Below are 14546 nucleotides of genomic sequence, written 5' to 3'. Positions count from 1 at the left end.
CTGATGTAAATGCTGTTGCATAAGTGATCACCTTGCAAAAAAAAAAAAAAAAAAAAAAAAAAAAAAACAGCTCAGTGAGGCATTTTTGCCCTGTAACATCACCGTTTCCAGACTTGGTAATTTGTGATCTGCAGCCGTCCCGCCCGTGAGTCAGAAGAATGTCGCAGCCTCAACGGCGGCGTGATGAACCGGTTCAGCTCAACCAGTGATATTATTACTGATATCATTTCCATTCCAGCAAAGTTTCACTAATGCATGAATGACTCTCCAGTAGGCAGAGTCATTCATAAATTCATAAATCATAGATTTAGATGCTTAATTCACAGTTTTAGGAGGATTTGCCTTAGGAAAGAACCTACAGAAACCAGATGGCGGAAATTATGGCTTATAATCTACAATTATTTATTAAAAGAATGAATAAGTGACGAGCTTTCAACAGAACCAACATGGCTTTAGGCATCATCTCTGCAATGATACAGTAAATAATTGCTATTGCTCTGTCTTTGTATGACTTAAGTGTCTTTTTGTACGGGGTAACGGCTGAACAAGTGGACACTGTCATTGGTTTATGAACTTCAGAGGTTTGACTGTCAGCAGCAGTCGGGCCGGGCTGTTGGCTGAGGCTAGCATGATGGCGCCAGATGGGGGAAACAGACTAAAAAAATAACTGCGTTGAAGATTAATGTCATCAGCATATCATCGTTATCGTGGATGATTTTATCGGGAAAATTATCGAAATTGTTTTATCGCCCAGCCCTGTTTTCCAGTCTCATGTCAGCTGTTTGTGTGGTGGTTCAAGATGGCTGGTGCGTTCTTTCAAGGGTGAAACATCACAAATGTAATCCATGACAATATACCCTAAACATAACTAAAAATGCACTTTAGTTGTGTGGGAAGGTAATTTCTGCGACTGGTTGGATGTCAGGTAACAGCCACAGAGGTCAACTCCACCGGTGGTGATTTCTTTCCTGTCTAGATTTGCATTGAAGAGTTGACGCTGATTTTATTTTGGTTCATGTTTTTCAGTCTGTCACATGCGGAGGTAGGTAAGACTCAAACACAGAAGACCAGGCAGGAAAGCAAGTATAATAACTAAACCAGGAAACGAGGACCACAAAGAGCACTACAGGCACAGAGAGCACAGGGATGAATCAGACAATGAACTGACAAAGACAGAACTTTTACTTTCATCTGGACATAAAACTGTCTCCTAATTCTCTTTATTAGGTCCACTTGTCCAATGTAATGCAGTTCAGGTCAAATTCTCCCTTTCAACAAAGTTTATAATGTTCAGTTTGTGTTGGCATTGTGCAGAATGTGTCATGTTCTGTGTTTATTACTGAGGTTGTAGTTTGCAGAGGTCTGCTACTGGACTGCATTATATTGAGAGGTGTTTCTTATTTTTTTGTCCCTTCTTATTATAAACAATAAGTGTGGACAGAATATTGGAAACAGCTGTCAGTAAAATACAGTCCTGTCCAACAGCAGCACTAACTATGAGCTCAATGCCAAACATAGAAGTGAATGAACATCTCAATTACTGTGGCAACAAGACAAGCTGAACATTATAGGCAGCAGGAGAGGAAACTTTATGGTGCAACAGCTGGATTAGACTGGATTAGATTGTACAGGTGGAGCTGATAAAGTGGCCTCTCAGTGTATACATTCATTTTCAAACATAGATTTTAGTGTTTTGTCATGTATCATATTATACATATTATACTGCATGTTATGTATGTACACAGTTTGACAGCAAGTTTAACTCCATTCACACACATAGCAGTCAGAGAGTGCAACCTCCAAACTCCATGTTGAGTGATCAGAAAGAAAAAAAAATATATGAGAAAATGTTTTTAAAGTCTTTACAAGAGTTAAAGACATGAGAGTTGTGTTCCCCGTCTTCCTCCGCCCTGCGCCTGGCATCAGCCATCTCTGGACTGCAGGAGTTTTATTTAATCTGGAATGAATCTGCCCGTGATTTTTTCCCCCCCCCCAGCGAACCTGAGGAAATCACTGACTGTATTTTGATTTAATTCTAATGCCCCAGTGTTTCTCCTAATTACCAAATTAGGCATATATTGAAGAGAGATTGTTTAACTGTGCTGTTGTGTGATTATTACCTCGACGCCCAGGAAATTATATTTACCTCCAGATGTCTGACTAAAGTATTGAACTACTGATGTGCATGGGAAAAACTAAATTACTGACTTTCCCCGGTAATATCAATGTCATCCTGAGATGGATATTCTCGCAACTTCATTACAACGAGAGAGACAGTAATCATTTAATTAAGCTCCCTGAGAGAGCGAGAAACACCGGGACCGCTTAAATCAGCTGATTATTAAAGCTGCCAGCTCTCTGAAGACCTTTATTTTCTACAAAATAGCCTTTTTTTATGCTAACCGGCGTATTTTCAGTAAATGTTTTTGACCTTAAAGCAGAACTAGAAATTTATGGTTAAAAAATTGAATGATATATAAAATAACTTCTCTGGTATGTCAAAGAAAAAAAAAACGCCTCTGAAATCAGGTGCAAGTTTCAGTGGGTTTTATTTTGGAGATATTTCTGGACGAATGAGACAGAGGATTTATTTCACAGCTGAGATAAATGTGACATGTACGACGGCGTATCAGGGCCACTGTAGCGAGAAAAAAAATTACCAAACCGGGGCTGGGCGGGTTGTAATATTCTGAGAAAAAAAAACAAAAACAAACTCAGAATATTGAAGATTAAAGTCATAAATTTACAAGAAAAAAAAAAACTCAGATATTGTCTGAGATTAAAGTGGTAAAATGAAACGATGTGGTTCCTCGGGCCAAAAAATAAATAAATTAATTAATTAATTAATTAATCAATTAATTAAAAAAATAAAATAATCTCATAAGTTTTTTTCTCGCATGCCAGAACTGTGATCACTTTTAACTGGACATACAGTATGAGTTTTTCTAGTTGTGTATCTGTGTATTTGTATTTGTATATTGTTAACAGATGGAAATTAACAGATGGAAATTAGCATTCTTGGCAACTCACTGATGGCATGATCTTGTGCTTTTTATCAAATAAGCAAAACAAAAAGAGAGAAATATGAAGTGTTAAGTCTCTCTCTAATCCCGTCTCTCTCTCTGCCTCGCAGTTTCTCCTCCAACCCGTCGAGTCATGCACGCCACATTCCATCCGAGCCCGGGTTCCCGTCAGGCTCGACCCCGGCGACGTCGTCTCACAAGGTAACGCTCCAGCGGCTCGCCCGACATCTGACTGGCTAATGACGTGTTGTGACAGACGCGAGCGCTGCCGCGGTCATGTCTGCGGTCACGTGCCTGTCTGTCTGCACGTGGGACGGCCCGGCCCGGCAGAGAGACGGCTGCTGGAGATCCCGGGCGATACCGGCTGATTCATGAACTCAGCTCGAGAAAACACACGAGTCGTTGCATGCAGACGGCATTTGATGATGAAGTAAAAGTCCTTTTGGTCTCAATTGTTGGCGAAATTGGGACTTTTTGCATGACATGATGACATAACAGATGAAGTTTTTTAGTGTGTTAAAGAAGCATTTCATTTACACTGCCCCTCAACACAGCGCTGGCTAGTATATTAATATAAAATTCATATCGTGTTATGACAATGTGTGGATTTATATTAACATAAGATGATGATCTTAAATGTCTGTTCTTGGTCTTAAAGGCTGTATTAAAGGAAAACTTTATAATTAACTGAATTTATTTTACTCTTATCTGATTCATCAATTGCCTCTTTGAGTGTGATCCACATTACTAATGATAAAAAAAAATTGTGGGTGCAAATATCCTAATATTACCCTCCAAAATCATGCCGTATTATTGATATTGAGGCATTTTGTCACAGATGCACTGATGCCAGCTCTGTTATGGAAAGAGCCACATGTAATACTCCAGAATTAAAAGTGAAAAGTGTTGTGATTTTATTATGCCGTCATTTCTATCCTGTGAATCCACTGCATTAATCAGGAAATGCAGCACAACTTAGAACCTGATATTGGCATCAACAGTCAGGAGTATTGATGTATTCCTGTGCAGCAAAACTGATCGCCAGTGTGTGTGTGTCTGTGTGTGTGTGTGTGTGTGTGTGTGCGCCGACCAGTGCCCCTGGGTCGCTGCAGAGCAGAGGGACTCGTGCTGAGCTCCGGTGACCCTCACTTTACCGTGAGGATGAACGGCACCATCGTCACGGTTAACGGCATGGTGGTGACGGAGCCGACGTCGTTCCCGGTGTGGGTGAGCGAAGGAGGGCGCTCGTCCTGGAGGATGGACGTTCATCTCACCCCAGACCCTGAGCAGGTGAGGAGTACCAAACAAACAGAGAGAGAGAGAGACAGAGACAGAGAGAAAGTAGAGTTTACAGTTTACACTTCACATGATGAGCACAGCCCTGTTCTGGCAGACTGTGAGCCTCACAAGGTTCAGATTGCACCTGTAATCTCCAAAATGCTGTATTTACCTCTAGAATTATAGTGTTTGATGCATGTACATTTTCTGGTTAGACTTGCTCTGACAAAAGTGGACCACTCCTGCCAAATAATCCGCCATTGGGCAGTGTTCCTAGCTGGCCAACACCCTGACCGCTCTGTTAACAAATTCATGGCTGACCTTTATAAAACACTAGACTGGAAGTGCCATATAAACGGGGGACACATTGGGAGGACACTGCAATGAATAGAAGCAATGAATAGAAATATAGTTATGTGCACAGGTAGGATCCAAATACAAAATGCAGAGCAGGTGGACGGTGGACAAGATGAACAAGGTTTATTGTACAGATGGTAGTGGATGGAGACTTGAAGGTTTCTGGCAGAGCGGCAGGCAGGAGAGTAGCGATCCTCGGAGACGAGAGGAAAACGAGCGAAGGCGGGTGTCGAAACCACCGCAGGGATCAGGAGGAGTCACCGCCGCTGGGCTGAGACAACAGTCAGGTGACGAGTGAGCCGAGGTCGAGCTGCGGTGGATTCGCTGGTGGGTGAGGAGCTGATGGATGGCAGGTGTGCAGGCAGTAATCAGGGGTAATTGGAGGGCCACACCCTGAGATCGCACACACACACACACACACACACACACACACACACACACACACACAGGGAGAGACAGACAGGGAAGCAGCAAAAAACACGAGGGAGGAGGAGAAAACACAAGAAACACCAAAGGAAAGTAACAGCAGTTCTAACTGATGTATGCATGTAGATAGAGGTATAAATATAATATAAATACACAGCATACACCACATATAATACACCATACAGAATACTATACTATGCGAAAAAACGATGCCATTTACTCTATATGACATACCATGCATCATCTAATACAACAGGTACAACAGGAGACCATTTCTTGCTGTCTAACATTGCTAGGTAACCTTAACCCTAACCTTAACCTTACCATAACCATAACCTCATATTAGCCGGGTATGTTAGCTAATGTTAGCTAATGAGCTAAGAAGATAATGTTCAGTTAGCAAATGAGCTAGCCTAATGATCAGCTGTGGAGCTAACTAAACTAAAAACAAACTAAAACAAATTATAAATCAAATAAAAATTGTATTGAGGTCACAAAGCGGGGAGCATCTCCACTGGATACAGAGTTATACTGTAGTTATATTGTAGTGATTCACTGGCATGTGCAGGTGTTAACTGATACCTGGCAGGTGAGGCTCCTGCGATGCAAAGCGTGACGCTGACACGTGGTCCTGTAGCGGCCGGCGGGTCTCTGACATGTTTTGATGCCTGGTCGGCCTGGCAGAGCGTGACACTTCCTGTAGCGGACAGTCATGCCGCCGGTCAGGATGGAGCCCCCAGTGAAGGTCTTGAGGATCAGAGAAAGAGCAGGTGCTGCTGGGCTCCTGGCCAGGGACCCGGTGCTGGTGGTCCAGGATGGATCCTCAGACCCGGACCTTCAGATCTGGACCATCTGAGCTGGACCTTCAGACCCGGACCTTCAGACCTGGACCTTCAGACCCGGACCTTCAGACCCGGACCTTCAGATCTGGACCATCTGAGCTGGACCTTCAGACCCGGACCTTCAGAGCTGGACCTTCAGACCTGGACCTTCAGAGCTGGACCTTCAGACCTGGACCCTCAGACCCGGACCTTCAGAGCTGGACCTTCAGACCCGGACCTTCAGATCCGGACCTTCAGAGCTGGACCTTCAGATCCGGACCTTCAGAGCTGGACCTTCAGACCCGGACCTTCAGAGCTGGACCTTCAGACCTGGACATTCAGACCTGGACCTTCAGACATGGACCTTCAGAGCTGGACCTTCAGACCTGGACATTCAGACCTGGACCTTCAGACATGGACCTTCAGAGCTGGACCTTCAGACCCGGACCTTCAGACCCGGACCTTCAGAGCTGGACCTTCAGAAGTCAGCAGTCATCTCTTTTGTCCTCTCAGCGTTAGGAGACAGATTGTTGTTTTGTCCCCTCCTGCCTTACATGTCCTTTGCAGGGATGTTCTCGGTTGTTTTTGGATTTTAATGTATACTCCTCCTGTCCTACATTTGCCCCCATTTTTTCATCCTTTTTTTTTTTTTTTTTTTTTATTAGCCTTATCTTTTGCCAAGTGTGTGTGTGTGTGTCTGTCTCAGGGGAATATGCAAAGTAATTTCTAATCAAAGGCTCTGAAACGCTGGGAAAATGTTAAGCTAATTAGAAAGTTTTGACATGAGGCTGCCTCTGTTTAACCCACTAGGTGCACACTTATCTGCCTGCTGAAAAGTTCCCGTGGGATTTGGCCCGTAAGCGATCTAAGAGGAGATGGAGCCCTCCTCCGTTTGTCATCGTCGAGCACGATTTACCTCCTTTCCCCAAAGAAGTCGAGACGGTGAGCAGTGCATTCATCCCTGCACCTCTGTTGTTCTCCCTCTCTTGCCTTTTATTTCTACTGAGTCTCTTCTGAGAGTCGAAATGACAAATTAAATTTACTTTCACTGCTGTAATGTATTTCACTGCTTTATATATCTGCACATTTCTGTGTTTTTAAGTGTCACAAATGTCCCGTTACAACCTTGGCCGTCCTCAGTAGCATCACATGGCACCTTATTAGAACATGAAACATTAAATTTAGTATTTAGTGTTGAAATTTATCCCTGACAGAAGCTTTTTTTTGAACATCCGGTCAGCTACAGTGCAACTGCCTTGTGTTAAGCTGTAGTTTGGAAGCCTTGCTCGCTCGATTGTTCTCTGGCAGCAAAAGAAACATCACTGTGGTTTCGTTTTTGCCCTGAAAGTTGTGTGTAAGGCAGTATTGCTCAAACCACAGCCACAGTCCATCTGTACATTGTCGTAAAGTGAAGTTACAGCGTAGATCATGGCTGTTAATGCAATTAATGGGTATTACTGAATGATTGGTATAAAATAGAAAATGGTGTCTCTCAGGCTTCGTTCAGACAGCCAGTAAAACGTGGCTGAGATTCGATTTTTTTTCTTCAATTGGGACACAGATCTGATTAACTAAAAAAAAAACAAAAAAGCAGTTCCTAAATTGAGCCGCAAACTAGAGAATCATGAATCAAAGTGACAGATTCCCAGAGGCGATAAGAGAACAGAACATTTTACACAAGTTAATATCCAGTTTAGTCGAGTGTGTGTGATGAGCCATGGTGGCGGCTCCACCCTCACCTCCGTCTTTCTACCTTTCCACCAGGTGGGCTCGGACTCGGCGGTCAACTACTCCGTGTACTACACCATCCGAGGCCCCGGCGTGACGCTGCCTCCCATAAACCTGTTCTCAGTGGAGCGCGACACCGGCTTGGTGAAGGTTCACTACGCCGTCGACCGGGAGCAGTACGACCAGATTGTGGTGAGCGCGACATCTTCTGCTTTTGGTCATCCTCTGGCTGTTCACACACTGCTGTGATGTTTTCAACCCCCCATGTTGTTTCTTGTTATAGCATCAAGGTGCCACAATTACTGCAATTCATGCACTTTAATAAAAGGGTTACTCACCACGGACAGCAGTTACCTGATTTCTCTAATGCTGTTTGAATGAGAACTGTGGCTGCACCTATAGATCAGCCACCGATCGATCAATTTTATGCATGACCAGAACTGGCAGGTGTGCCTGACTGGAAAGCCGACTGTACCAGCTGATCTGGCGTGGCAGTGTAAAGTTAAATGGTCTTCAATGAAAGTTTCCTGTCGGTTGCTCTGTTCTTTTGCACATGCATACTTTAAAAAGCCCATCAGAAATAAATTGTCTGCTGCGTGGGAATCCTACATAGAAGAAAGTTGTTTATTAAAGAACTGGCCCATTAAAATGAAGTAATTCATTCATTAATACATTTTATGTAGGCTGTTAATTATATCAAACTGACGAAAATCAGTACCAGCTGGTGTCAGTGTCAGCAGGTCAGGCTTTTAAAAAAAATTGCAATTGAAACCAGCCCAGAAATATGCAGTCGGTGCGTCCCTAACGAGAACACCGGATTCCATAAATGGGAAAAGCGATTAAGACAAAAACAGGTGAAGATACTGCAGCTCGATTTCTGCTGGAGAAACTCGATCAGCGGGGCGTCTGACCTCTTCCTCTGCTGAGTGCTCGCTGTGTGTTTGCTGGGTTTAGGCTGTCGGCTTCTGTGTCCACGTTGTTTCCCTGCACAACGCTTTATGGCCCAGTGGTCGGCTTTCTCAGGGGCTGAAGATGCTTAATAACTTTTTTTTTTTTTTTTTTGTCAGCGTTAGCTCTGATCAAAGTACAAGGCACCAAAAAACACACCTGCTTCCACCCTGCAGAGCGGAGGGGTGGAGTTCCCAACAAGAATTTTGCTTTAGGTGCTGCAAATTCCCACAGGAGACCGACCGGCAGGTGCCCTCACCATGGTCACCGTGGTAACGGTCAGGGAAACAGGGAAACACCGGGGGTGGGACGGTAACCCGATAACTGAGGGAACGCATGAGCACTGGGGTTTAGAGTTATCAAACAAGGTAACACTTGCAGACACCTCACCTGGTGTCCTGCTGTGACACAATTGTTGCCCTCTTGGCTGAGAAACAGCCACAAAATTAATATTCTGCTTTCATTTGGGCTTGACTGTCATCTTAGTTTCAAAGCAGGATGCAGTAGTAAAGTACAGGGTGACGTTTCCAGGTGAAAATGTGTCGCTGCAGAAGAATGAAGCGAGCAGCGGGACGTCCGAGCCCACGTCGTCCTTCAATAAATTTTTAGACTGTGTTGGTATAAACCCACTGGAGCAGTAATCATACACGAGGCTATTAGCACTTCTAATTAATATCGTGTATCTGCACATCTATATTCACCGTGCATGGCTTTTTATTCTTGGTAATGAAATCCCCAAGGTGTTCCCCAACAGAACTGGATGAGAGGAAAAACGAGATACTGAAATGAGAGATTTCATCTGATATGAAAAATGAGATATTCCATCTTACTGGACTGTGGCCAGGATTTACTAAAACTATTACATGGTACTGAAGCGTTTTAATTTCTCTCTTTGTTGCACGACGTTGTCTTCTTAACCATGCCATTGGTTTTATGCACACTCAATGTTTTGGATGCACTAAAGGTTTGAATTAATGAATTAAACAAGTATGCTGTTGTCGTGTGCAGTTTGAGGCCCAGGTGTTTGACAGGAAGACGGGGAAGGAGACGGATCGACCTCTCGACATCACGGTGCTGGTTGACGACATCAACGACAACGCCCCGACCTTCTCTGGGCCGCTGCAGTTTCACGTGGCCGAGCACAGCGTCAGCGGTGAGGAGCCGGCGAACGAAACCTGTTTCTCATCGTCCTGTCGTGAACTGAATAACGGGAAAAATCCCATCTACCCTTAGCAAGTACAGATTAAAAAAAACTGTCAGGGAATTTAATAAATTGCAGCTGACAGAGTTTCAGAGATATTCTACCTGAAAGAATGATTCCACCTCCAGGGAGCGACACAGAGCACTAAAACTGAGCTAAACAGAGCCGAATGAACAGCGGATAATGGGACTTTTCCAGAAAATCAGCTCTCTAAATGCTAATCATGTTTTTCCTGTGTGTTGAGCAGCCAATGAAGGAAATTTGGAACCATTTAGGAAGCAGATGATTGATTCTCCTGTGGTTGTGCAGCCAGTCAGCAGCACAGAGCCTCAATGCCAGTGCAAATCTGCTCAAACTCACAGCATTTTACCGCCATGGATTTCAGCTCAGCTGTAGTGATCAGTTTATAGCATTTAGCTCCATTGATCACCATGTATTCTACTCTGTTTAGTGCTCAGTGCTGCCCCTGATGGACAAAACACTGCACTGCACTCAGTTTTTCTGTCTCACAGCAGACAGTGGACAAGGTTCTCTCTCTCTGTAGGTTTGTTTAGAGCCTACAGCAAAACTTAAATCAAAGATAATCAGCAGTCTTCTTCTATAATATGTGATGAATTATTCCGTTTAATTACACCATTTGGATGCGACTGTTCTGACGTGATGAAATGTCGTTCTCACGCTCCCGTGTTTAAGTCCCCTCTCCATTTTGGTGCATTAGAACATAAAATGAGCTGTTAGCATTTAAGTTTAAGTTTTATGGTCATTAGTTGGTACATTAAAATATTATAGATACGTTTCCTTTGTGGTTTTATGACGTTTACTTGCAAGATTAAATATTGCCAAGATTACATCTTTCTTTTCATCTTCAGAATAGCTGAAAGCAAGGAATGACAAACAAATTATTCCGTTTTTTTCTAGGGAATAATGATTTACATTCATGGATTTATTTGCTTTAAAAATGATGACGGAAACATGTGCAGTTCACTTTTTTTTCACATTTCATAAGTTTGAGGGGAATTTGCTTGACATCAGGATGGAGACTGAGCTCATGAAGGCTTGCAGGTGCTGGCGTTGACTGTGGGTGTGTGTTGGTGTGTCAGGCACGGAGGTGGGCGTCGTGACGGCCACGGACAGAGACAAGGCAGGCACTCTGCACACCAAGATCAGGTTCAGCCTGCTGACGGGAGGCCAGCTCTTCCACATCAACCCGTACTCCGGAGCGCTCAGCACCAGGTCGGGCGTTCTGGACCGAGAGGTGAGAAACCACAGCGACACAAAACCACGACTCACAAAAATTATATTTCAGTTTGTTTCTGACAGAGGAACAGCTGCCGGTTAGCTGCGTGTATTCTTCTTGAGAAAATCCCATCATTTTCTTGTTGATAGACTCTAAATTTTGCATTATTAATCATCTGTCAAACAATGACTTTACTGGACCAGCTGCAGATTTACATGAAGTTATTAAGAATTACAGCGAGCGTTATATTAGAGATAAGTTGGGCAACCGGATGAAAACTCTGTTTCTTTTAAAAATAAAATAAATGGGAAAAAAAATCATTAAATCAGCTTATATTCATGGTAAACTTTGTAATTTAATTTTGTTTATTGTGTCTTTTTCATGTGTCTGTTTCTGTTCTCATCAGTGTTTTAAGCAGATGTTGTGTGATCGTGTTGCTAAATGGGGTGTTGAGGGTGTTTTTTGAGTCCAGAGGCCTGTTTTGTATTTTTTTTATGTAGGTGCCAAGAAAACTGAAGTAAAAGAAACTAGCCTCTATTTCAAAACACTCTGAGTTGTGAAAATATGTGAGAATATTTATAGTGAGAATAGTAAATGTATGTGGTATGAAAATGAATGGATATGATCATAGTACTAGTATTATCATCTGTAGTAGTAGTAGTAGGCAGTCATGGGAAATATTGTAATAACTGTGACGGGTAGTAGTAGAGTTTGCAGGTATTATAACCATTATTTCTTTTTTCTTTTTTTTTTTGTGATATTTCAGGTCCAAGCTGCGATCCCGGTCGTGGTGGAGATCCGGGACATGGGCGGAGCCAAGACGGGCCTTTTCAACACCGCCACGGCGACCATAAACCTGGTGGACATCAACGACAACGTCCCCACCTTCAGAGAGGCCGCGGTACGTCTGACTTTATACAATTATAAAAAACAAAGAGCAAAGTTACTCCAGCTGGCGTTTTGGTGGAAACATTACAGAATACAGAGAACAGAGAACAGGAAAGAGTTCAGTATTTAGTTGTAAGACTTGATATCAGCCGGTCTGGGGAGTTTTGTTCGGAGGTGCATGGCTCACACTCATTTAAGTGGAACAGGGTGTGGCTGTTTTCCCTGAGGTCCCTGAGACCCCGTCAGATTTTTGACTGATTATCACTGAAGAAACTCAAATGAAAGTGAACCTTTGTTCTTTGTAACATTTAACTGGTGGAGCAGGTTTTGCAGGTTGCAAGAAAAAGCTAAAGAGTGGACTGAGGGAGATGTGCCGTATTTGTTTCACTAAAGCGTCGGTCATTTCTTTAAGGCAGAAATGTTGCAGCGACATCAAAATTTTCCCCTCAGGCCCGGTCACTCCAGGTTTTGTCATCTCTCCTGAGAGACCCGATCACAAGCAGCTCAAATGTGTCTCCAGTGACTTGTAATCAGACCTGTGATCGACTTCAGATCTGCTTCTTTCCTTTCTTTTCTTCATTGGACTCCAACTTCCTCCTGTTCCCTTCTTCATCCTCACTTCCTGTTTTCCCAGCTTCATGTTGTTTTTCCACACTTCTATTTAGCGCCGTCTACTTGTGATCGGATCACCAGACAATTTAATTAGGGTGCTTTTGTCTCTTCACGACCCACTTTGTGATTGAACTGATAACATTAAGTATAATTTCTTTAAAGTGATGCATTAGAATGTAGTAAATTGCCTTGATAAATCCTGAATATAGGACAAAGTGACTGAGATTTCCTATTTTATTGGCTCCTATCTCTGAGCACAGCCGAGGAGCCTGTTTGCTGATGATTAATGACATATTGAGTGAAGGGAAATGAGCCTGTCTCTGCTCAGGGTGTACCTGGTTTGACAGGATAATTTCATCAAACCAATCTTTGTGTTTTTCTGACAGTACAAGGCCAGAATAGAGGAGAACAAAGCAGACGTACTCGTCCTGAGGATTCCTGTGGACGACAAGGATGAAGAACGCACCAAAAACTGGAATGCCAAGTTCGTGATCACCGAGGGAAATGAAAACGGCAACTTCAGGATCGACACAGACCCTAAAACCAATGAGGGGCTGCTTTACGTGGTGAAGGTGAGGCCCAAACAGAAGACACAATCCGTTCCTTTTGTTCCCCACACGCTAAAAAACAAGCAGCATCTGTCGAGTCGCACGGCAGCCGGTTAGGTGTGAAGGTGTTGTTGAACTCATCACCGACACGAGGTGTGATCAAAAATAATAATAGCAACAACAGCAACCTAATAACAGTTTAATTGTACAGCTCTCATCAGTCCCCCAGCCCTGCAGAGTGGAGTGATGTGTTCACTTGTGTTGTTTGAGTTTAGCTGCTGTATCGCCTGCAACCTAGTTTGAATTATTTTGTGATTTATGGCTATTAAGAGACTATTACGGTATCCAAACATGATGCAAAATCATGACTGCTGATTTGAGTGTCACTAAAGAACACAATGTAAGCACACACTCTTGACTTGACTTGGCTGAACCTCGCTGCACTTGGAGGAGAGTGTATTTTTGAATGAAGCTGGTCATGGCCACAGAAAAGCATCTCTGTTGATATCTGCTAGATACCTGGTGGGACTGGAGAGGCTTAAACAGGAGGTGTACTGTCGCTGAGTATCAGCAGTGAAATGTTTTCTGTGTGATGTCGTCAAGCAGGAGCATGTGCAATGAAAATGAATCTGGACCCAGTATAGACCCCTGAGGTATTCCACAATTCCACAACAACCACCACAATAACGTGCAGAAACGTTTTTATGACAGCTTTAAAATATTCATCTTTTACAGTGTTGTAGGGCTAATGCAGAAACACAAAACACACAGAGGCTTCAGTATAAAGCAGAGCACATGAGAAGAGCTGCATTCATTCGATTCACTGATTAACGATTATTTTTTTGATTACCCAAATTATTATTTTTTCGATTATGGATTATTCTTCCATTATTTGATTAATATAGCAATTTATACATGCTATATTATGTATATCAATGAAAAAACATTAATTTCTTAACATTTCAGTATTTATTTGACTTTTTTTTTTAATACAACCCTTGCTCCTAAAATCTCCAAATTCCAAAATAAAATTCAAGTAAGAGCTTCCTTTAAGAACTACCAACAGTACAGTAGCCTATGTAAACTTTAGACACATCTCATGCCCCTTAACATTTCAATATTTAGCCTATTACACACTTCAGTACCGCCTTGCAGAACATTGGTGTTAAAGAAAAATATTTCTGCTACGTAATCGACGTAATCAATTGCGTTGACGCACCCCAGCCCTAATTTATGAAAGAAATCTGTGATCTGATTTTAAATGGAAAAAGGTAACAAAAATGACATCAAATAAACATAGTAAGCTCAACAAAAGATGTCCAGTCAGTCCAGTAAAAGCTCTGCAGGCCTGAACTTGATCTAAATTTCACTTTATAGGAGGTGCGGGCACAATTATCACTGTGGAGATATAATTGCACCTTGCAGAGCTCCAAGCAATCGCCATGACAAGTGGACCGCCGGGGCTACAGGAGCTTTTCA

At 42.9% G+C, this 14546-nt stretch overlaps 1 protein-coding gene across 1 annotated transcript in view; it reads left to right on the top strand.

Annotated features, from left to right (window-relative positions):
* Window positions 1-14546, top strand: part of dsc2l (desmocollin 2 like) — a 38598-nt gene that overhangs the window by 2881 nt on the left and 21171 nt on the right. Inside the window, exons 2-9 of the mRNA XM_030050361.1 lie at window positions 3134-3224; window positions 4117-4313; window positions 6716-6847; window positions 7670-7825; window positions 9590-9734; window positions 10883-11037; window positions 11786-11920; window positions 12906-13091. Coding sequence (XP_029906221.1) covers window positions 3134-3224; window positions 4117-4313; window positions 6716-6847; window positions 7670-7825; window positions 9590-9734; window positions 10883-11037; window positions 11786-11920; window positions 12906-13091 — 1197 coding nt within the window. The remainder of the gene's footprint in view (window positions 1-3133; window positions 3225-4116; window positions 4314-6715; window positions 6848-7669; window positions 7826-9589; window positions 9735-10882; window positions 11038-11785; window positions 11921-12905; window positions 13092-14546) is intronic.

This window comes from Myripristis murdjan, chromosome 4 (assembly GCF_902150065.1).
Source record: "Myripristis murdjan chromosome 4, fMyrMur1.1, whole genome shotgun sequence".
Taxonomy (NCBI): Eukaryota; Metazoa; Chordata; class Actinopteri; order Holocentriformes; family Holocentridae; genus Myripristis; species Myripristis murdjan.
Note: the sequence above shows the minus strand (reverse complement) of the source record. Positions and strands in the feature narration are given on the sequence as shown.